This window comes from Alligator mississippiensis, chromosome 4 (genome assembly GCF_030867095.1).
Source record: "Alligator mississippiensis isolate rAllMis1 chromosome 4, rAllMis1, whole genome shotgun sequence".
NCBI classification, from domain to species: domain Eukaryota; kingdom Metazoa; phylum Chordata; order Crocodylia; family Alligatoridae; genus Alligator; species Alligator mississippiensis.
The window spans coordinates 152789714-152813332 of record NC_081827.1 but is presented as its reverse complement, the minus strand read 5'-3'; the positions used below and the strand labels follow the sequence as shown (position 1 = coordinate 152813332).

Below are 23619 nucleotides of genomic sequence, written 5' to 3'. Positions count from 1 at the left end.
AGGCGAGTGGCGTCTCCAGCCGCCCGGACCCGCTGTGTCCGGCGGAGGGTGGCGTGCCAGAAACGCGTTGTCCCGGGCACCCCCGGGGGGACCTCGTGACTCAGGCGGGCAGGAGAGCCGGCCTCAGCGCTTGGGTCGGTCTGCCGCAGGCAGGGGCCGGGGTGGATGCGCTGCCGCTTATTAGACCCACGACGGAGTTGGCCAGATCGTTCCGGGCAGAGCTCTCGCGGGCCAGCGCCCTCCTTCCGGCCCAGGGAGAGCCGGCGGGTCCGCCGCAAGCGTCCTGCGCGGCTTCAGGGCCGTCGGTTGCAGCCGTGCTGGTCTAAGGACCCAGCCTGTGCAGCTGCAGGCGCCTCGCCCGCCCTTCCGCCCGCTGCGCCTTCGCGCCCGCCTTTCAAAACGGAGCGGACAGCCCCCCATCCCCTCCGCCGGGCAGCCTCAGCTCCGAGCGCCGCCCAGCACAGGCCGGGCCTGGAGCAGCCCCCCTCCAGGAGCAAGAAGCCCGGCGTAAGGGGGATGCACCGCTGAGCACTGCAGTGCAAGGCTGGGCTGGGGTGATGTGCTGCTCCCTCACGATGCACATTGCCCATCGCAGGGGCCCCCGGGCTGCAGCCTGCTGCTCCCCGCCCCCCGGACGGGGTGGGCATCGCAGAGGACAGCCCGGTTTTCTGCTACTCTGCGATACGAAACCCGAAGCCTTTATGTCGTCCATTGGAAAACCAGAGGGCATAGAGGCGTCGGGTTTCGTAGACCGAGCACAGCCGGCCCGGCCTCTCCGGTGGGGCGGCGGGCGCGGGGGAGGAGCTCCGCAGCCCCCGGGCCCCGGTTGCCCGGCAGCCGCTGCCACATTGTGAGGCTCGGCTGGCCGGTGACAGGCGCTGTCGGGGCCGCGGCCGGCCGCCGGGCAGAGCCGGCCGGGGCCGGGTACCGGCTGCCATGTCCGCCTACCACTGGGAGGCCCGGCGCAGGCAGATGGTGCTGGAGCGGAGAAGGCAGGTGGGCGCGGGGCCGGGGCCGGGGCTGGGGCCGGGGCCGAGCGGGCTGGACGGCGCTAACCCACGGCGTGTCTCTTCTTTGTGCAGAAGATGGAAGAAGCCGCTGAGAAGGTGCCTGAGAACAGGCTGGAGAGCAGCACCGACCAGCCGCCGCGTGAGTGGCACCCGGGGACGGCACTGGGGGAGACGCCGGCCCCTGAGTGGGGGGGGGACTCTAGGCGGCTGGAGGAGCTGTGGCGCTGGCCCCGAGGGTGCCTGGCACCTCGGAAGAGTCCGGCCTTTCCCCTTCAGAGCGGAGCAGTGGCAAAGCAGCATGCTCGAGCTGAGAACGGGCTGGGCTGCCAGTCGCAGCCACACTGGGGAAGGGAAAGAACTTGGGTCTCACCCCTGGTCCACCTCTTCCAGCTGTATTAAAGGAACTTGCTGGAGGAATAAAATATGTACAATGGGGTGAACGAGCAATTAGACAAAGGAAGCTGGATTGCTTTTAAAGTAGGAGGGAGGATAGTGTTACCGATGGGGCGGAGTCCGGACCCCCAGATTCTGCTACCCGGTCAGGGTAGGTGCCGCACCCAACTCCATACCCATGCATAAGATAGCGCTTCTTTACCTTTCACTAGTGCAGTGTTTCTCGACCCGTGGGGTCATGACCCAGAAGTAGGTTGCAAGAATATATGAAAGGGTCACAAACTTTATGGAATCTCCTCCAAAGGAGGAACATGTGTGAAACTGCAGGTTTCCCTTTGCAGCTGGCAGAGATCCTAGCCTGCAAGGGGCTGCCTGGGGCTGGGGGGAGTGGGAGGAGGGTGATGGTGCGGGGCATGTACATGTGCACGCACACATGCAGGTGGTAGCCAGGTAGCATGGAGAGCAGCTCCTACAGCTGCCTGCAGGTAAGTCTATGGGGCAGGGGTGGGGGGCACAGGCAATGTGTTGGAGAGGTATGGGGGGCACGTGTCTTACCAGATTGGTGCACCCACAGGGCCACAGCAGGCATGGGGCTGTAGCCTGGTTGGAATGAAATGGGCAAGAGTTGCCTCTGTGGCCCCGTGGGCAGGACTCAGCGTGGGAGGGCAAAGCAGGGCAGCAAGACTTGTTGCTGTTGCTGGGACCCCTTCACCAGCTGCACTGCCAGTATTGTGAAGAATAACAGATGGGGGGAACCCTCTGTCCTCATCTCCTGCTCCCGTACGGGGATTTAGCTCTACTGTGCTACTATGGCCAAGCCAGTGCTGCCAGTCCCCTCAGGCTATGTCTTTACCTTGGAGGAGAGGTGGGCACCACGGGTGGCTGAGAAGAGTGGCAGTTATGGCTGGGCCATGGCAGTGCAGTAGAGCCACGGCCTGGCAGTCTGTTATTCTTTGTGCTGCTGGCGGCTGTTGCGGGGTCCCAGCAGTGGTGGGAGCAGTAATGAGTCTCGCTGTTGGGAACAGGAGGAGGGGAGCGGGTTGGAGGTCTGGGACGCCAGCAGAGCCAGGGGGCTGTTTTCTACTTACACTATTTGCTGGGTTGGGACTGGCCATCGATGTTTACAATGGATCCTGGTACAAAAAAGGTAGAGAGCCACTGTGTTAGTGAGTCATGAGATTCATTAACATTTTAAAGTGGCTTGATCTGTAACTTAGCATTTCAGAAGTAGCCCCTCCTGTAGTCCCAAATGACTATGTAAGATAGAGTGCAGCCAAAGTCACCTGAGGGAGGGCATAAAACCACACCTCCGAACAGAGACTCAGCTGAGATGTAAACTAAGGACTTGCTAGAACCAGAGGAACTACATTGGTTTAACTTCTTGATGCAAAGCTCTTTTTGCATTAAGAGAATCCTGATTTAATTTTACTTAAACTAACATTTTACTGATTTCAGTTGAAAAAGACCCCTTTAGCCTGAAATGAACCCATTAGGAAATACAGTGCCTCTCTTCAGAGGGGTCGTCTTATTATTAGAATGCAACTTTGACACTGCAGTTCACATACAACCCTTGCCCCCTCAACAGCAAACATAATGTACACAACTCAGGAACAAGAAGGTAAGAAAGCACCCTTAAAATTGATTTTTTTTATACCACAGAAGTGCTTGATATGTCACAAAGCCCACTAGGGTCTTCACTATTGTTGTTCATTCATTTTTTTGTTGAAAAAATGCAGATGTTATACTGCTGGGTGATGTGATAAAATATGGAGAGAGAGAATTAAGAACATCCACACATGGACTTGCACCAACATTGATTAAAAGCCTTAATACAGACCTCAGGCTAGATCCAATAAATGGCTTACATAAAACATAGGCTCCAAATTGTGAGTCAACTCCCCTGTCCAGCTGCCACTTAACCCTGAAAGTGTGTAAGGCCTGAGGTACTTTTTTTTTTAAAAGGTCCCCAGAACTGCCCAAGTCTGAATAACTCAGGACCTAGCTCATGCATAACCCCAGTCAGGATCCAGAAACCAGGTGTAAGAATAAGTCTGTACCCAGAGGCAGACAAGGTTCTTTGGGCAAATCTGATATCTTTTATTAGACCAACTAAATAGTTGGAGAACAATATTTAAGCAAGCTTTCAGCTTTCAGGTTCCAGGAAGAGCACACACCAACTGCTGAAACTTCCTTAGCCTGACGAAGAGTTTTTGAACTCGAAAAGGTGCTTAAATATTGTTTTTCAACTATTTAGTTGGTCTAATAAAAGATGTCAGATTCACCCAAAGAACGTTGTCTGCCTATGTCCTCAGACCAACACGGCTACAACCTACACCTCTATACCCAGAGTACACCTAACACAAAGGACCAGTTTCCATGCAAAATACAGCTGCAGTCACTTCTCTTAAAATGACCTAGCAAAGATGGTGGTTAGGTTTGTCCGCATTTTACATAATGGCTTAGTGGAGTAGTTCTTAACTTCATTAGAATCAAGGCACCCCTCCATAACTTTTGTGAATTGAACTGGACCCCATTTCATAAACCAATTTATTACAGTGCTTACTTCTATGCAAAGGGGCTGGGCAGCAGAGATGGGGGAATAGGCTGTGGGGGTAGAGAAATGGCCAGGCAGGGAAAATTCTGAGTCAGATCTTATCTGCTTATCTCCTCACAATTGGCTTATCATACCACCTCATACTGCAGTGGCACCCTTCAAAGGATTTTGGGGGGGGGGGGGGGGAGGGTGGCACCCCAGGGTTAAGAATCACTGACATAGTGGCTAAAGCATGCAAGAAGTGTGAGACATGCATTCAATTACATGCTGACCTGAGGGGGCTGAAACCCACATCTCTCAGGGGAATGCTATAACTACCAGGCTGTAGGCTACAGTGGGTTCAGGCACTCTCTGCTCTTCCTGGGGAAGCAGAGCACCAAAGAATGCAAGACTCTTTGGGACAGGAAAGAGGGAGAGTGACGGTGACCCAGTGGCTTGATCACTAACCTGACTGGGGAAAAGAACCCCATGTCCTGGCCTCTGTTCCCAGGACTATTTCTGAATGCTATCCAATGAGTTTCTTGTAAAGTAAGAGACTATTAAAACAGATTGATATTTGGAGACAGTCTGAATGAATAGTTGAATTTAGTTAACAACACACAATTATTTGTTTCAGAAGCTACCTGCCCCTGCCAGTGCAAGTGTCATTCCATACTGCTAAGCAGTGCAAGACTGCAACACCGATTTTCAGTAAGTTGTTGGGCAGGGGTGGGCAGTTTGCTTTTTTTTGACATAAAGGACATGCCCTCATGAGAATCTATTGCAGTGGTCTGCAACCTTTTTAAGGAGATCTCTTTTTGAATTAAAAAGCAACCCAAGATCTACCCCGTGCCACCCCCCCTGAAGTTTAGTCAGTGGGGGAAGGGGCCGGGGAGGGGAGAGGGCCATGGGGGGGGCAGATCAAGGCTCCAGTGGTGAGGGAGGAAGTGGGGCACAGGCAAGAGTAGGGGCTGGGGGGAGTGGAGCAGGTGGCCCCCGGACCTTTGCTTGTGCCCCACTCCCCCCAGCCCCTGCTTCTGCCAATGCCCCACTCCCTCCATCACCACTATTGCAGCCGCCCACACTGCCTTGCATTTCAGGGGGCACGTGCCTCCCCTGATCTGTGCGCGGTGGAGGCGGATGCCATTGCAGGCTGGGCTTTGAGCTCTGAGCCCTGCTGCAGCTGGCCTGGGAGCAGCTCTATGCCACATGGGTCCCACTGCTGGGCTGAACCTTGTCCCCTGCCCACCCAGTGGTGGGCACATGTGATGTTGGGCTGCTCCTGGGTGGGATGCAGTGGGGTGCAAAGCCCAGCTTGCAACAGCAGCTGCCTCCACCGCGCACAGATGCAGAAGGGGGGGGGGGGGGGGCATGTCCCCCCCCGGGGCCTCTGCCATAGTGTGCACAGTGGCGGTAGCAACCTCCCCAACAATGAGCTGCCCGGGCTCGATCTTCCCACTGCCCGCCTGGCCAGGGTCCCACTCACTTTACCCCTGCTCCTGTCTCTGTGGCACTCTGTCCCTCACTGCAGGGGTCCCCACCTGTTCCCTCCCCCCGTGGACTGACCTGCTGGGCTTGGAGTGGGGCATGCATGTGCATGCCCCACCCCCAGCCTCAGATCAACTCCAAGAGGCTCTGAGCTTTACGGGTTGGTGACCATGGATCTACTGCATCTAAGTCAGCAGCAGAGCAGTAAAAGGATAAGGGTCTAACCAGCAGCTGAACACAGATTTCCAGCTGGGGATCAGGAACACATCTTCCAAGTTTTACCCATATGATGGCTGTAGCTGCACTCTGGAATGGGCTCCCAAGGGAGGTGGTGCTGTGCCCTACCCTGGGGGTCTTCAAGAGGAGGTTGGATATGCATCTAGCTGGGGTCATCTGGACCCAGCACTCTTTCCTGCCTATGCAGGGGGTCGGACTCGATGATCTATTGAGGTCCCTTCCGACCCTAACATCTATGAATCTAAACAATAGGTGCAGCTTCAAGTACATTGTTGGTGGAGCAACAATGTAGTTGAACAATGAGGAAGGCATGAAGTCTTGTACTGTCGAAGTTGTTCATCTGCCTAGGGAAGAAGCCTGGACCCTTCCACAAAGAACAGTCTTTCTACCCCAGCAAACCTGGGGCCCTTAGTATAGAAAGCACAAAACCTCATCTTATTTTAGCCTCTTGACAGAAGACCAGCAGCTCATTCCCAGCAATTATAGTTTTTAATTCTGAATTGGAATGTTAAAAAAGTTTGATTGTTCATACACTGGTAGTTAATTTGCAAGGATGGAACAAAACTACTCTTTCCCATAGCCCATGTAGATTGTATACTGTAGGGAACAATCCCACAGCAACAGGGAGAAGGGATTTTTCTTTTTTCTACATGGTAGTTTACAGGGCCAGTCACTTCCATACAGGGGCCTACAGCTCACCTTTAGTTTACAAAGCTTTAAAGACAGCAATTTAGTGCTCAGCGGTCTTGAGTTAATATGAAGTGCTATAGGCTGCTGTTGTGCTCTCATCTTAACATAGCTTTAATTTTCCCAGCAAAATTAAGTTTTTGAAAGACAGCAATGTGATGCAGAGAGAGTTCCCTGGGTTCTCCTTCCCTTTCTTAAATACGGGAACTATATTTGCTCTTTTCCAATCATCTGGGACCTCTCTCAGTTGCCACAAGTTTTCAAAGATAATGGCCAGAGGCTCTGCAATCACATCAGCCAACATCCTTGGCTGCATTGCATGAATTTGTACATGTTCTCCATCCCCTGGTGAACCTAGTTTAAAGCCCTCTTCACTAAGTTAGCAAGCCTGTCTGTGAAGATGCTCTTCCTTCTTTTCATCAGGTGGATCCCATCTCTTCCTAGCAAACCTTCTTTTTGTGCGGGCCGGGGGCGATCCGGGCCCGTCTTTGCGCACGCGGGCTGTAGCCAGCAGCCCGGGCACGCGGGGCCAGAGAAGACTGGGGGCGAGCTAGAATTAGTTACGGACGCGTAGTGGTTGATTTAAAGATTGTTTACTTACACCAAAGATGGTCGTGGTGTAGGCTGGACAGTTTCCAGGTACAGCTCCGCTTAAATCCTCGTTAGAGGACTACAACAAATTCGTTCTTTTCCCCGGAGTTGTTGAAGCTCCGTGGGTTCGGTAGTTTCTCGTACAGGAAGGGATACGTCTAGGAATCTATCGGCGACGGGGAGAGGCTAGAGGCTGTTCAGGCCTCTGTTGCCTTTTATGAAATGCGTTGGGTCTGTAAGGATCCGCAGCGCTTAGAGATCTTCACGCAAGGCGAAGGTTTTCTTTCTCTCTCTCACTTCGACTTGGGCGGAAACCACCCAAGCTCTTTATACGGCTAGCAAGCCAATCGCTAGCTGCCACGTGTGCATATGTTAGAACCGGCCAATAATATGGCACAAATTCTCATACAAATGGCGGGAACTCCTTGCACCGTGCATTTCTTAGATGCAAAAGAAATGCACCATGAAAAGAAAGCTTCAAATTGGCGGGAAATTCTCTGTTGCACCGGGGTTCTCTTCTGCAGCAGAAAACTCCACCGTGCAAAGAAGCTGCAATTTAGCGGGAAAATAATTTAGCAGTGCCGAAGCACACACAAACAAAAAATCACAACTTTGGGTTGTGACACTTTTTGGAACAACATCCCATGGTTGAAGAAACCAAATCCTTACTGGTGACACCATCTGCACAGCCATGCATTGATCTGTAGGATGCATCTGCTCCTGCCTCAGCCGTTCCCCTTGACCGGAAGGATAGAGGAGAATGCCACCTGTGCCCCGTCCCCTTCACCCTCGCACTCAGAGCCCTGTAGTCACTCTTGATATGCTCAGGGTCACCCTTGACAGTATCATTGGATAGTAGTTAAAGGGTCTGACAAGTCTCGGTAATCCTTCCGTGACATCTTGGATCCAGGCTTCAGGCAAGTAGCAGACCTCCTGGGACAAAAGGTCAGGCTGGCAGATGGATCTTTCCATCCCACACAGAAGGGAGTCTCTCCGCCTGTTGCTTCCTCTTTGTGATAGTGGTCTTGATCCTTCCCACCTTGGGGATTCCTGTCCTCTTTCCATCAACGGAATGCTCTCCTCCTCCTCTGTTGCTAGCACTCCATATCTGTTCTCCAGGCAAATCACTGCAGATGGGGACGATGACTTCTTTTGCTGCCAGAGATGCTTCCATCTTCTGCCTTCCTGAGAGTCTGTAGTCTCTTCCTTTTCTAGAACCACCTCTGGCAGTCCTTTCTCCAGTCCTGGAGGTCTCCTCCGGCACTGACTCGATGAAGTCCTCATGGTGGAGGATGCTTCAGATGCCTCATGGAGGAGGATGTTCCTGTAGTTCTCTTGCCTTCTCTCTGAGGGACACTACAAGGAGGCACTACTCACACTGCAGGCACTCCCTCACTTGGCCATAATTGGAAGGAACTTGCAAGCCGCAGTCTCCACAGCATCAAACTGAGACCTGGGTGGAAGCCTTGATGGTGAGCGGTCCTGCCTGGACAGATACCATACAGGTATCATAGGTTAGAGATCAGGAGGCAATATTTTACAGTTCGGGTGGCCAGAATCTGGAACCAACTTCCTAGGGAAGTGGTCCTCGCCCCTACCTGGTAAATTCAAAAAGAAGTTAGATGATCACCTGTCTGGGGTCTTGTGAACCCAACATTCATTCCTACATGTGGCAGGGGGTCAGGCTAGATGATCTGTTCAGGTCCCTCCTGACCCTAGCTACTGTGAAACTATGAAGGTGCAAGCAGAGGAAAATCTGGCTTCCTCATCACATGGGGAGTCTCCTTTTATACCCTGCTGGGCCCAGACTGGCTGTGTCGCCGTCTTAGGGCTTTTGTCAAACACAGGCAGCAATCATCTAGCACTTCTCTTAGTTCTGCATCAAACTTTTCTAGCTGAAAAGAGAAGATTGACCAGCTGTTACTCATTCTAGCTCATCTAAAGTTCAGTTTTAAGTGCTAAGAAAACAGAACAAAATAAACCAACATTCTTATTTAAAAAAATCCTACACACTTAAAATTGTTTTAATAATAATTAATAACACTTTAAAAAGGTTTTAAATAGTCATCTATTTTCTATCTTTGTTGGGAAGAAACGTGGTAATGAACATTCTCTTTTTACCCTTCCAGACTGTACAATACCTCCAACAATGGTAACAGCTGTCCGGTTAACTGTGCAGGAAGACGCCGTACCTAGTAAGTCACCTCTGAGCACCAAGGAGATCCAGACGCATCCAAAGTCTAACATTGCAAAGGAAGCCTTAGCATGAACAGATCCACACAGGATGTGCTACCTCGTTCCCAGTGTAGGCAATAGCCCCAGTGTAAAATAAACTCTTCCCACCCCGCAGAACACCAAGAATGGTGCAGTCTTTTTTTATAGAGCCAACACCACCTGTATTAATCTTGGGTCTGTAACTTCATTTCACCCTTCCTACTAGTGCATCTGAGGCACTCCCCACAGCCAGGCAAGACCCAGTGCCTTGAGAAAAAGGCAAGCTCAATTCTAAGGAAGCAAGAAACTTAAAAACTGAGGTCAAATTTAAGCTGGTATCCCCTATTCAGATGCTGAAACATGGTGGAACAGAAATCCAAGGAGATGGATAATAAATACAGGGACAGTTGAAGTCCATATTTAACAAAGTATGCTCTAATTAAAGTCAGCTAGGAATCACATTATCTTTGCTATTTAATTTTGTTCATACTTCTCCTCAAGGGAGCCAGAGATTTCTTGGAAGCTGTTTCATTCTATCTTCCCTGATCAAGATTACTGACTTACAGGGTACAAACTCATAGGAGCTTTTCCAGGACTCTGCTGTGGGGGGAAGCACAAGGCAGTGAAGAACTTTCCTCTGGTTTGTGAAAGGGATAGACTTCTGACATTGCACACTTGGGAGTGTTGCTGTTTACTGCACTGGGATGGAGATCTGCTGCCGCTGTCCAATACTAACGTATTTTTTCCTCCATGAATTGCTGACAGAGCAGCTGGGGTCTTGCCATTCTCCTGACCCACTAACCCTAACACCATATTTACTTGAATCCAAGATGAGATTTTTTCCCACACTCAACATGGGGAAAGAGCCCCTTGTCTTGGATTCAGTAACAAGGTGGGGGGCATGCAGCTACTGCAGCTCTGGCACTGACCTGGTTTCTGAAGCTCACAAAGAGCAAAAACAGCTACCTATAGTCACACTTTTTATCAGAGTTTTCATAAGGGCCTTGGTGTGAACAAACAAATCTCTCCACAGGGGAATGTTTAGGCAGTCAAGACCAGAAGCTGCCAGAGAACTTGTCAGCTGACTGCCACCCTAAGAGGATTCCAGTTTCCAGCAGCTATTCCCCTGGCTACCTCTCTGGCAGCATACTAGAGCATTTACTTGTGCAACAAGGCTGAGCCCTGCCCCCTATGGATTTTAGTGCTGCAGGCAATTGGGTTTTTCCCCCTCAAATCAGGTTCCTTACCACTATTCTGTCACTGTTGCAGTTGCACCCCATCAATGCCACCTGGCTCTGGTGCCCAACATACTTCTGCCTTTAGTTGGAAGGGGGTGGCCAAGGCAGGATTTGAGGTCTTGCTTTCCACCTTATTTAAACCTTGCCACCTACTTTCACATCATGCTGACCAGCAGATGTCACTCTGGTACTGTGAGCAAGACTGCTCACCCCAGGAGTGTGATACAAGGAAGAAGGGTGTAGGTTGTAGCAGTGTTGGTCTAAGGACATAGGCAGACAAGGTTCTTTGGGTGAATCTGATATTTTTTATTAGACCAACTTAAATAGTTGGAAAACAATTATTAAGCAAGCTTTCAGGTTCAAAAACCCTTCATCAGGCTAAGGAAGTTTCAGCAGTTAGTGTGTGCTCTTCCTGGATGGAATACAAGGAGAAGACACTTAGGTTCAATGCCCTCTTTATTTAAGAACAGACTGACCCGGAGGACAGGTACATGGCAGACTGTAGTGTTGGAGCACAGCTAGAAACTCCATGCCAGAGGCAGGGACAGCAGAGCAGATGCAATCATTAAGTGCAGGAGTGGACAACCAATGGCCTGCACCCGCTGAGGTGCTATTTGGCCCCGGGGAATCTCTGGCATGCAGCTGTGCCATGTCATCCATCCCCTCCAAAGTGGATGAAGGGCTGTATCTGTGCTTTCCTCCCTAGAGGAACTGGGTATATGTAACTAAGGTGAGTGCAGAGAGGAAGTTGGCCAGTGGGAGGAGGAAGGTAGAAACATGGGAGCAGCAACAGCTGAATAGTCAGAAGCTCCAGCCCTTGCTGCCAAAACATTGCTGACCTCTGATTTAGCACATACAAGCATGAAGAGAGAGAACAGAAAAGAAGAAACAGGCAAGCGATGTATTCAGAACAGTATGCAATTCTTCCTCATCCCCAAGGGGGTAAGATTTGGCCCACTGCTGTTTTCAAATCACTTCAGTGGCCCATCTGAAGCACTCAGGAGCACATACCAAAAGGTGAGCTTGCTTGTTGAATGATGCTGTCCTCTGGCAACACAGCAGCGGCAGCACTGGTCTGCTTCTCTGCATTGGTCCAACGGCCCTCCTGATGCCAGAAGCACTCTGGTTCTTTGCGGAGAGTGGTGGTTTTGTAAACATGTTTAGGAACAAACAAGTCTTTGCTGGAGACACGAGAGTTCAGGTCTCCCAATGACTGTCTTGCATTTTCCCCATATTTTCATTCAATTGGAGTGGTATTAAAACATGGTGTGAGGGGGGAGATTATGTATCCAACATTCCATATCCAGCCAGTCAGAACATGTGGAGCATTAGCAAAACTTGGATACAGGGAATGTGCTGGCCTGCAGGTATAATTGTTGTGTTTAGGATGAAACTGCCCATTCTAAGAATGCTGGCCTAGCAGGCAGGGGGTGTTTGTGTATTCTTACTTGCCCCTGGTCTTTACAGAGAACAAAAGGATAACATGAGTTATAAGAAAGAAGATGTGTTGCTAGGGCTGCTTCTCCCACAGGGCAAACTATGAAGAGTGAGTGTTGTTTCCTGGTATTTGAATAAAACAGTTTCCCTTGGTCAGGGTGCACTTTTCCTCACCTGTTTATTTTTTTTAGGACAGGAGCTGCCAGAGTCAGGCAGGAAACTAGCTTTGCTGGGCTTGGAATGCCTGACAGGCCCCCACCCGACACAGCACAAACTCTCCCAAAATTATGGGTACAAGACAAGCCGGGGCTCCCATGGACTGCATGACTCCCGTTGTGAAGCTATCCCTTTTGTGTGTTAGGAAAAACTAAAGCATGAATTTACTTTTTAAAAACTCACAAAACCTACACTCACTCATGGTCTTGGACTGGACAAACACATATCAATGCCCTTATTTACCCTGTGTATGGGACCCACTATAACTCACTGCTACCACTTGCACATAGAAAGCACAATTGGTACTTCAGAACTAAGTGTGGGTGCTGTTTGTCCAAGAGGAATTGTATCACACCTTCCCTTTGTGTATTACTTTTATGCTTAATTAAGGGCACACACACAATGATGCAATATGGCAGGGAAATAGCAAAACTTGATTTGACTGATAGGTTGCACAAAAAGCAAGTATGGCACAGGTTAACTCTGCAGGTCCAGCAGCCTGCACTCAACCAGTGAGTGCAGCTATTTCCCAAATGTGGAGTGCTCTACTTACACTGGCCACCATAAAGCACAGAAATGGGAATTGCAAGCTTGGAGCAACGTGGCCCAAGTTCACCAAATCCATTGAGTCTCTGCTGAAGAGACAGTGGCAGAGTGAAAGTATCTTCTCAGGAAAGAGTCTCATGTCCTGCTTCAATCAGAATGGCTCAGAAAGCAGATTTAGGAGTTGGCACCCCTCTGCTGCAACTTGCCTTTGCAACAGAAGAACATGGCCTCCAGCGATTCCACCATCCCAGCCCTCTCAGGGAGGGCCATGGTAAAGTGGGTGAGGTGACGTTGTATTCCCTCGACAGTCCACATACTGATAGTTCTCAAAAGCCAGCTGCTCCGAGTGGCACAGATAGGAACAGGTCAGAGTGCCCCTGAAAAGCAGAATGAGAAGAACCCAGCTTACTCTACAGAGATTGAAATCCATGGATCCACAACTTCATGTGCTAGGATTTGACTTCCAAGAGAAGTTCTCCTGCTGTCTTTCATAGCCACCCATATGTCTCTACTTGGCAGCTCCAAGTCACTTATAACATCAAAGCCTAAATGCGGGTGCCTAGTTTGCAGGCAGCCTCTCATCCTGCACTGATTTATATTAAGGCTGCATGTACAGCTACAGGTTTCCCTCGATTTATTCGGTACCCGTGTTCCTGGAGAACGCTGCATAAATAGAATTTGCATAAAGCGAACCTACTTTATAATGTAAGAAATAGGGATATAGGTTCCTGTGACGGCTGCTCCCGGGGCCGCTCCAGTACGGGCTGGGGTGAGCGTGGACAAGCAGAGCCCTGGGCAGTGCAGGGCTCAGCACTCACCCCAGCTGTAGTGGCCCCGGGAGCTGCCAGCACCAGCTGCCTGCAACCACTGGGCTGCACCGTGCCCCAAACCCCCTGGGGCTCTGCCTGTCCCCGCTCATCCCAGCTCCTGCTGCAGCTGTCCCAGGAGCAGCCGATGCCAGCTCCCTATAGCCACTGGGCTGCACTGTGCCCTGGTGCAGGCAGCTGGTGTCAGCAGCTCCCAGGGCTGCTGCAGCCGGGGCTGGGGTGGAGACAGGCAGAGCACTGGGAAGAGCTTGGAGCCGCCGCTGGCCTGAGCCTGCAGCAGCTGCTGACCCCAGCCTGCTCTCATCTGGCTGCAGGCAGCTCCCCGCCCCTGCTACAGTCCACCACACATATCATAAAGCACCCACCCAGTGTCTCCATTACAATGCTAAAGGCCCTGCGCACCAGGCTGAGTCAGTCTCCCCCACCCCTTTCAGGCAACAGGCTTTCTCCTTCAGGGAGTAGAACAAGGTCAACAGTCACTCTCCCTGCTACAGTTGACACAACTGCTCCCTTTCCTGATGCAGGCTGTCCATCAGGCTGATTTGCTTGCACTGCTCTCCTGGTATAAGTCACAGCTCTTTTTGCTTGCACTGCTGGAGCTACATTGTGGCTATGAGCAGGGTACCTCTCCATGAACTAATGGCTCTCAGGCCTTTAAAATCATACAACTATCACATGTACACACCAGCACACATACCCCAGTTGCTGCAAAGCTGGGAAATGATTAACAAAAGCCACAAATGGCCATGGTTACCAAGAACAGCAAAGTTCAGGGGAGCTACATGAGAAGTACTTGAGGGCATAAGTCAGTTCAGAATGATTATCTTTTAACCAGACAAACTTACTGTATATGCAGTAGAATATTGTGGACTTTGATTCTGGTCCATGTACAGATGTTGCTGTGAGATAGAAAAGAGAATTAATGAGAGTGCACTGTTGTCAACCATCTATTCCGCAGAACAGCCCAGGAATGAGAAGGCACTTCTTCAGCTGTGTCTCTGGCCAGATCTGTATTCTGAAGGTTTTGCCAATATCACTGAGCACTAGGGTGGATGCAGCTATGCCAGCTTATCTTATTCCAGCCACCCCAAGCACCTGGAAGGAACATTATCCCATGGGCATGACTGTATCTGCATGTGCAGCTTTCAATGACATTGCTATATAAGCCTCATGCCATCTAGTTACACAATGACCAACACAGCTACACCAACAAGCACTGGTGGCACAGATCTTCCCTTGCCACCCCACAGCATCAAACAGTATAAGATGGGAGAATGAAGCTCTACCAATGCCTGACCCCCAATCAGGCACTCCAGAAAACAGACCACATCATGACACCTGTGAAAAACCTGCCCCGGCTGCAGCCACTTGCTATTTCACAGGGAGGTGCTGGGGGGGGCAGAGGGGTTCCATACATGTTGCATTTAATTGTACACATGTGGCACCTCAGGTATTATCAGACTCAGGCATCAGAGTGAGAAGAAACTTATTACTCTGGGGAGATGTTATATCTGTAAGTGATACAGTAAAGTCAGTGAAAGACTGGGAAACAAACAACACAGAAGAAACGGGAGAGGAATTAAAAATGGAAATACTGGATTTCTGTCTAAACCAATTACATGCATCAGAGAACATGTTCTCAGTGACACCCTCCACAGACAAGATATGTGAACTATGCTAATAACTCCATGAAGACAAACCTAAAAGAATTATGGCTACTCACTAGCCAAAGCCAAGAAAGGAAGTCTTTGAAAATACTTACTAGGTATTATTATCCGTTATCATATTGGAGACCATGTAATATATCTAAAATGAAACAGAAGAATTAGCTGGAGTGGTGCAGTAAGTACCTTCACCACATCCAGGCATAGCCCACAGCGATAAAATAAAGAATTACTGATTATCCTATCTGGTCCACACAGCATAAACCTCCCCACACAGTAACAATAATTCTGCCCAGGAACTGGGTAGAAAAAATGGCTGGTTGAAAGATGGCTCTCTACAGTCTTGCAGTGCAAACAGCACTCCTGCTCTGGGCTCTGCAGGGTTTGAACATAAACCAGTAATCTCATTCAGTCAACTATGCACTGCAAGATTGAATCTCATAGGAAAAAGCTGGTTGCCGCTTCTCAAATCCCTGCAGCATTTAATGATACACACAAATACTTCATCCTTGTCTGTATTCAAAGATGTGTTAGCTTAGTGGTGTCCGACCTTTTGCTCCGTGGGCTGGATGACTGGTGTGGGATGGGTCCAGGGGCTAGAACCATGCTGTGGGCCTCACCTGGCACATGCTGGATTGGGCCCCAGTTCCACACAGAATCATAGAGAAGTAGGGCTGGAAGGGACCTCCAGAGGTCATCTAGTCTAACCCCTGCCTGAGGCAGGATGATCGCTATCCAAATTATGCCACTGAAATTATACGCTAAACTCTACATAAGCCTACCATCAACAGTACTACATGGTGTCTAAGGTCCTGCATAGGATTGGCTCACCACCCCATCCCTGGGCCACCCTGGGCTGGATTAGGCCCCAACATCCCAATCCTGGCCCCATGTGCTCAGGATCATGCCCTGCTACCTCCTGCCCCCCTCCAGCACACCTACAGCCTGGGGAATGACCTGCTGGGTGGCACAGAGGTGGAAAGGGATCTTGGAGTCCTAGTGGACTCCAAGATGAACATGAGCCGGCAGTGTGACGAAGCCATCAGAAAAGCCAATGGCACTTTATCGTGCATCAGCAGATGCATGACGAATAGGTCCAGGGAGGTGATACTTCCCCTCTATAGGGCGCTGGTCAGACCGCAGTTGGAGTACTGCGTGCAATTCTGGGCGCCACACTTCAAGAAGGATGCGGATAACCTGGAGAGGGTCCAGAGAAGGGCAACTCGTATGGTCAAGGGCCTGCAGACCAAACCCTACGAGGAGAGACTAGAGAAACTGGACCTTTTCAGCCTCCGCAAGAGAAGGTTGAGAGGCGACCTTGTGGCTGCCTATAAGTTCATCACGGGGGCACAGAAGGGAATTGGTGAGTATTTATTCACCAAGGCGCCCCCAGGGGTTACAAGAAACAATGGCCATGAGCTAGCAGAGAGCAGATTTAGATTGGACATTAGGAAGAACTTCTTCACAGTTCGAGTGGCCAAGGTCTGGAACGGGCTCCCAAGGGAGGTGGTGCTCTCCCCTACCCTGGGGGTCTTCAAGAGGAGGTTAGATGAGTATCTAGCTGGGGTCATCTAGACCCAGCACTCTTTCCTGCTTATGCAGGGGGTCGGACTCGATGATCTATTGAGGTCCCTTCCGACCCTAACATCTATGAATCTATATACAGGACTGGGCCTCGTTGCCTTGCCCATATCTCCATGCATTCTGGATAGGGCTCCACTGCCTGCCTCTACCCTGACACATGCAGGATTGGGCCCTGGCAGCCCAGCCCAGTACATACCTGCTGGGGCTTCATTACCCACTCCTGTGAATACAGGTGAAATCCTGTGTGCAGGACCATGTCATTTGGCCCATTGGGGCTTGGAAATTTGGCGCTGGAGGAGCAGTGACAGTGTTAATTGCCACTGCTCTTCTCTCCCATCCCCCAGCAAATTTCCGAAACTTTGGGAAGCCTCATGGGCTGAATCTAGCCCACAGGCTGGGGGTTGAGTACCCCTGCACTAATTTACCTATAGGCATTATTTTTAAGCCAATATAGGCCTTGTTTACACAGGGAAGTAATTTGCAGGTAAGGCCCATCACTGAAATCCAAGGTCAGGAGCCCCATCAGCAGAGGAGGGGTCAAGTAATTGCTGCCACTACTACTCACTCTGCTGCCACTGCCATGTCTAGATCTAGCATGCATGGAGGGGTGAGTTTGACACTCCTGGTTTAGACCCAAATATGATCCCCATCTGGGGAGAGTTCAGTGCCCCAGTGACTTTTATTGCCCTGGTTAAACATATTTCCAAAGAACAAAAGCACTGGAGATTTGCAGATCTGGGCACAAGATGGATGGGGTTATACCAGTACTCAAGCCTTTGAAATAAACTGGAGCAGGTAGAAGTATTCCCAGAACTCACTCCAGCCTAATGCTGCTGTAACAGTGCCAATACCACTTCAAGTATTTGGAGAGCTTGCGTGGATAGACACCAACTACTTTAACAACCATTCGAGGTACCTGCACTGAGCCCAGATGCACTCAAATTCTCCAACACTTTAGCATCAGTTGCTTGTCTTCACTTTTTTGCTAAGCGGTGCCTAAGCTCCGGCAAATGAATGAGAACATGCAGAGGGAGCAGAGAAGCGGTTTGTTTAGACAGACTGTATTCAATAAGATGATTTTCATAAAGATTAAAAAGATAAATCAAGATCTTTTGAGGCTCTCAGACCCCAACTCAGCCACACATACACAAATAATTGTGTGTGGCGGCTGGTTACAGAAGTGAACCCCACCCCCCAAATAAATGGAGAGATGGTGAGTGAAGCAGAGTGGAACTACTCTTCCCCATCCCCAATCCAGGGGTGATAAATATCAGTCAGGTATTTAAAGGCATCAGCAAGAGGTAGTAGGGTTCACCTGGCCACTCTGCAAAGGACCCATATTCAGCAGGTGCTTCATGCTAGTTTTTCCTATCACCAGGGTCAGGTGTAAAACCTCAATCTCCAGCTTACTGACAGCGATTGGGTAGAAATTGCTGTTGGTAATGTTCAACAGGTTCTAGGAAGAAAGACCAACAATGGGAAAGCATGGTGCATCAAAGCTAATAAAAAAGCTATTGCTAACAAACACATGACGCCACAATGATACCATAGTGTAGGGGCGGGCAAAATGCAGCCCGAGGGCCAGATGCGGTCCACCAGGCCATTCTATCCAGTCCGCGGGGCCCCTAAAAAATTTAGAAAATTAATATTTATCTGCCCAGGGCTGCCTGTCACATGGCCCTCAATGGCTTACCAAAACTCAGTAAGCGGCCCTCTGCCCAAAATAATTGCCCGCCCCTGCTCTAGTGCATATCGTTATGTCCCTGTGAAATCACTGCATCACTGCCCTGGAGCACAGGGTCCTTTTCAAACCCAGATCCTCAGATACACAGCTTAGCTACAGTTCCCTTCTGCTTGGCATTTTTCCAGAGTTTTTATTTTTAAATATCAAAAAGCATGTTTAAAAAGCACTTGGGCTTTCTAAAATTAGGCAGGTTCCTACCTACTCTGATAACTGCATGCCCTCAGCACCCATTCCTGTGACAATCATGGCCAGGCTGGGTTTTAAAGTGGTTGCAAGGGAAAACGCACAGATAAGGATGACTGCTAGAATGTGCTGCATAGCTGACTGTTACCAGACAGCACTTCCTGGCCCCCTCAACTTGGCTTTATCAAAAGCACCTCACTCCTGCCCTGCCACTCCAGCCTTGCCTGCTTCCTCAACTAGCTCCATTCTACAGCTGACTCCTGACTTGAAACAATCTCCACTCCTTCACTGCACGTAGTTCTGCCGACATAACTCACTCCTGACCTGCCACTCTCCCCACCCCCACCATCCCATTTGATCTTCAGAAATCTTGGAATGGACACTTATAACTGAGCCAAGTTATGAATACTTCTCTGTCGCTAGCTATGGAGAGATGAAGATGAGACTCTGCTGCCCTCCAACCCCTCCATAGCTCAGCTTAACTTCACTGTAAGCTCCAGCTTGAGAACTCACTGTCATGTTGAGGATGATACTGGAAATGGCTGCATCGAAGGCAATGGAGGAGGCATTCAGCCCTGCAGGCTGCACGTTTATGGAGCGAGGGAACAGGAAGAATATGATGAGACAAGACATCAGCAGGCAAATCACCACCGCAAGTGACACATAGAGTTTCCTGCAAGATAGCATCAGAGGGACATGGCTCACCTGGTTCAGACAGCCAGCCTTCATAGCAGTGAGTGTCCTGCAGCCTGGCTTCATGTAGAAGAACAGAAACCAGCTCATGCTAGGTTGGCACCAGGACCTCAGGTATCAAGGACCTGGGACGGGACGTGCATTAGACAGGCTTGTGGAGCAGCACTCTTATTGTGGAGGAGGAGCAACAGGTTTCAAACACAGTGACATGCTGCTTGTCACTGGTCAAAGGCCTCAAGGGACCTTTTCAAACAGAACTGCCAGCTGAGAGTCCCAGTGATATTCCCTCTTACAGCTCAGAATGCAACTCCCTACCATCACAGTACAGGTATTCTACTGGCACCGCACCCAAGACTCATCAGCCTTTCAGTGATCCTTTAAAACAGAATCTCTGTTGTAATGTGAAGAACTTAAGCTGCATCCAGAGCCACCCCTTGGGTAAGGCGAATCGGGGCAACCACCTCAGGCCCCGTGCTTTGGGGGGGGGGGCCCGCACAGAGCCAGGCAGAGCGGCTGTGGCTCCTCCCATTGGGCCTGCCTGGAGCTGGTGGCTCAGCCCCGTGCCACGGAAGTGTCTAGCCGCTTGCCTCCCCACCACGTGCGACTGGCTTCACGTCCGCTGAAGAGCAGCTCATCCAAGGCACGCGGGATCTGCTTGGCCCTAGGCACCAAATTTCACTGCTACAGCACTACCATGCCCTACCTTTGAGGGGGTCCCACCGCCTCATGTAGTGTTAAAGGGGCACCGCGTAGGCTGATTTGTCCCGGGCCCTGCACCCCGCTAGGGTCGGCTCTGACTACATCTATTCAAATATAGCAAGAAAATGTAAGATAACAGAAAAAGCAGAACTTTACGTTCGTCTGGGCTTCAGCCTCTGGTCACCATATGGAATCAGAGCCACCAACTGCTTCTCTTGCTCTGCAAGAAAGTGAAGAGGTGCAGGTTAGACCCATCAGACTGGGCAAAGCAGCAAAGAAAGCACATCAGGCTGCAGGGCAAACCACATCAGTTTAGACTTGATCAGACTTTGTGATACAGACACTACTGCATTTAGCAAGATACAGTGATGGAGCTCAGATAACCAAAATCTGCTTCAGTCTAGGGTAGCAACAACCATTTTTGCTGACTGGGACTGGACTGACAACTTGTCAGGAGCCTGGGTTTGGAGCTAATTAACCCAAATAGAACCCACTGTCTCCTCATTGGCACAGAGGTGCATCATCCACAGAGATAACCGGTCTCAGCATGCCATCCTCCACACTGTGCACACAGTTTACTCAGAAGCAGCTGATGCTATCTGGTTGAGATAGAGGTTTGGAAAGGCTGAAAACCACCAACCATGTATAAGAATCTCCTACCCCTGGGGATTCTTCCCGTTCCCTGGCATGTTGGGCAGTTGACGCAGCCCCGACTTGCAATGCCCAAGCATGGTGCACAGGAAGTAGCATTAATACTGCCATAACCGGAGACTTCATCCTCAGCAATTGATTTCTTGGGCAGGACGGGTTCACTCTCCTTCTGGCCAGAGCCCTTCCAGAGGTTGGAAAGCGATTCACCCATAGTTCAGAGAAACCACTTCACTAGACACCAGAAACAAAAAGAAAATCCTTGTGGCCCAAGATCCAAGAACAGTGCAACCAATAGTCAGTGCATTACAATATACACTCTAAGCAACATTTGCTTCACTCAACACAGTGCAAGAATCTCAGCTTTTAATTTAAACCGTGAAATATTCCTAGTGGTCATGGGTGTAGCGAAGCGCTTGAGAACATGACTCTAGTGAAAAAAAAACCACCCCCCACCACACACACACACACTTTGGTTTCCTCTTAATCCCATGATTTTTTATATTTTGAATGTCATGAATTCTAGGTCCACTCTTGAACATATGGAGACAGCAACACTACAAAAGCCTAGAAAGCAGGATTAATGTGCCCATTGTGTGTGGCAGAAGACACGGGGTGGGAGGGTGGGAACATGATGTTTCTCAGAAGATGAAAAAGCATGCAGGGACATGAGTACAGACAAAAAGACTGCACCAAGCCTCACCTAAACATAGTGATCACTAAACGCTGAACTGATTCGAACTGCAATCAGCACCTCTCAAGCTTAAACCAAAATGACTTTCTAGATCCTCTCCCCTGGCTCTCTGCTGCCTTTTGCAATCAAAGGCAGCTCCTATAGTCTTCTCTATCAGTCCAAATGTCACAGAGGACTGGCAATAAAACAAGAAAAACAAAAATAAGAGGCTAAATTTTCTATCACAGTCAATAGCTGAATCCAGTTTGCTACTTGGTGATCTCCTTGGAGAGAAAGGAAAGAAAAGAGGATTTCTCCTCCAAGCAGCTTTGTTTTAACTCAAAGATACACTGCTTTTCAACAGGAAGAGCCTAAAGAAAGAGAGGTCAGAGAAAAGGAAGAAGCTTCACGTGAACAATCATTTTCAATTCTTGCTTGCAAAATAGTGCAAAACATCCTGACATCCTGGATGTACTCAGAGACACATTCAGAGTTTTCCATTTATCCCATCTCACACACAACACTGTCATTTGAGAGATGGGTGGCAGTGCCTGAAAACTCCAGAGACAGTTTCCCTTTATTTGGTCACAGCTAGTTTTGATTTTCCTGGGTGACACTGAATAAGACATCACTGAAATACTGTGTTTCAGTCACAGAGGAACAGTGTGTGGTCCCCCCCCCCCCAAGTAATTCCATGCAATTCAGTTTGGTGAGTTTTTGCCAAATTACTGGTTATAATAAGCTTGAAGGGACAAAAAATTCAGCAAGTTCCCTACCTTCCTGTTACTTTACAGCAAGGGGCTCACGTGTAAGAACGTGGGCCCTGATGCCTGGAAGATTCCAAGGACTTCACAATTACTGATCACTGCCTTTTTTTGTGAGGATGATGAGAGGACCCCAGCCCTATGTATCTACAGGTCCTAGCTTCACAGCTTTTTTCAGAGATTCCCCAGCCATTTGGGTTGTAGTCACTTACCCAACCAAGTTAGTTAATACTCGCTGTTTCCCTGTTCCAGAAGCAAAAAATGAAGAGGAGGAGCTTAAGGGGGAAGTTACTCTTACAATGTGGGACAAAGAACTGTGGGGGCTGCAAAAGTTCTCTGCAGATGTCCAGGAATACCAGGCACAATGGGCACTGGTGCTGGGGAAAGATTAACTCGTCTTTGTGCAGCTGAACTGCAATGTATCAGGATAGTAGCCTTAGCTGCGATCCATTATAAACCCCCAATGAGACAGGTTGATGCCACTGCGGGGACCTTGGGCTGACAGGGTTTGCAAGAAACGGCTGCAACTAACCCAGGAAGAAGCTGCTCTCACTGCCTCCCTCGTTATGCATGTGGATGGTGCATTACGGACAAGGAGAGAGAGAGAAAGAGTCCAGCCCCAAGCAAACCAACATGCCCAAAAGAGTTGGCACACTGGCATCACGTTGAAGGGCCAATGTGCCTTCAGCCCACTGACCATTACATGCGACAAGTGCTTTGATGGATCTGGCCAAACACGCAGCTGACCTCAGCTTCGCCCTTGCTGGGCCAGCTGCTGCCCAAAGGAGACGCTCCTGCAAGGAGATGACCTTCCTGCTGAGAAGCCTTCCTTCAGTGACCACTAGGGCTTCTCAGGTGGGTCTTGGCCCTGCCAGCCCTGCTCCCCAGCCTGGCCGCTGCTCGGTGAGCTCCGCCCCGGCCAGGGCCGGCCCTGGGCAGGGACGAGCTGGGGGCACGGCCGCAGGTGGGGGCGGGTGACGGACACTTCCTCTGCCTGGGCCGGCCCCGCCCCATCTCTGGCAGGGCAGGGGGCTGCAGGCCCAGGGGCGGCCTCCCCCAGCACGGTCCCGGGACACACGTGCAGGGCAGAGACCCCGGGGCGCTGGTGTCCCGTCGGGGTCCTCCCCGCCCCCGGCTCCTTACCCCGGCGCCAGCTCGTCCCTCCCGCACCGCGCCGCGCCGCGCCGCACTATGCCCGGGGCAAAGCGGAACCGAAAGCGCCCGGGAGGGGCGGGCCCGGCCCTGCCCCCTGCGCTGCGCCGCCGGGCAGAGCCGGCTCAGGGTCCCCGCGCTGCGCCGCTGTAGTGACGGCGAGCCGGGCCGGGGCTTGCGTGGGGATAACGCGGCGTCCGGCCCTGCGTGACCCGCTGGGGTCTCTTTCAGCCTCGCGTTCTTGTCGTCGGAAAGTATCTTTTGAGGCTTGCGTGGGGCCCCTGGGGCATCCTCTGGTAACGTGCATGGAGCGGGGTGGCCATCCTAAAGGACAGTCCGGTTGTCCTCTTGATACGCCTTTCTGTCCTGGCAGGGGAAACACCTTATCTGTATCTGGG

The 23619-nt window shown here is 50.5% G+C and overlaps 2 protein-coding genes across 12 annotated transcripts; one reads left to right on the top strand and one right to left on the bottom strand.

Annotated features, from left to right (window-relative positions):
- Positions 1-17: 17 nt before the first annotated feature.
- Positions 18-9614, top strand: LOC109286356 (uncharacterized). Of its 6 annotated transcripts, none has more exons than XR_009461957.1 (5): positions 141-507; positions 1083-1149; positions 4577-4647; positions 8155-8411; positions 9069-9614. XR_009461957.1 is itself a non-coding variant. In XM_019500361.2 (4 exons), exons 1-4 carry the CDS (start codon positions 166-168, stop codon positions 9093-9095), a joined length of 507 nt encoding a protein of 168 aa, XP_019355906.1. In that variant the 5' UTR covers positions 141-165; the 3' UTR covers positions 9096-9291. The 6 variants fall into 6 exon arrangements, 2 of the variants coding, with proteins under 2 accessions (XP_019355906.1, XP_019355900.1); XR_009461955.1 differs by having other exon boundaries at positions 4574-4647; XR_002094365.2 differs by lacking the exons at positions 141-507; positions 8155-8411 and adding an exon at positions 18-134 and having other exon boundaries at positions 4574-4647; positions 9069-9291.
- A 1215-nt stretch (positions 9615-10829) lies between these two features.
- Positions 10830-23320, bottom strand: TMEM106A (transmembrane protein 106A). Of its 6 annotated transcripts, none has more exons than XM_006266374.4 (8): positions 23213-23319; positions 20645-20866; positions 20141-20204; positions 19106-19265; positions 17981-18121; positions 15180-15223; positions 14263-14316; positions 10830-12967 (listed from the first exon to the last, which is right to left on the bottom strand). In XM_006266374.4, the coding sequence occupies exons 2-8, from the start codon at positions 20844-20846 to the stop codon at positions 12847-12849; spliced, it is 786 nt and encodes a 261-aa protein (XP_006266436.1). In that variant the 5' UTR covers positions 20847-20866; positions 23213-23319; the 3' UTR covers positions 10830-12846. The 6 variants fall into 6 exon arrangements, with proteins under 6 accessions (XP_006266436.1, XP_019355935.1, XP_019355932.1 ...); XM_019500390.2 differs by lacking the exon at positions 23213-23319 and adding an exon at positions 22767-23015; XM_019500387.2 differs by lacking the exon at positions 23213-23319 and adding an exon at positions 22817-23015.
- Between the last annotated feature and the right edge of the window lie 299 nt (positions 23321-23619).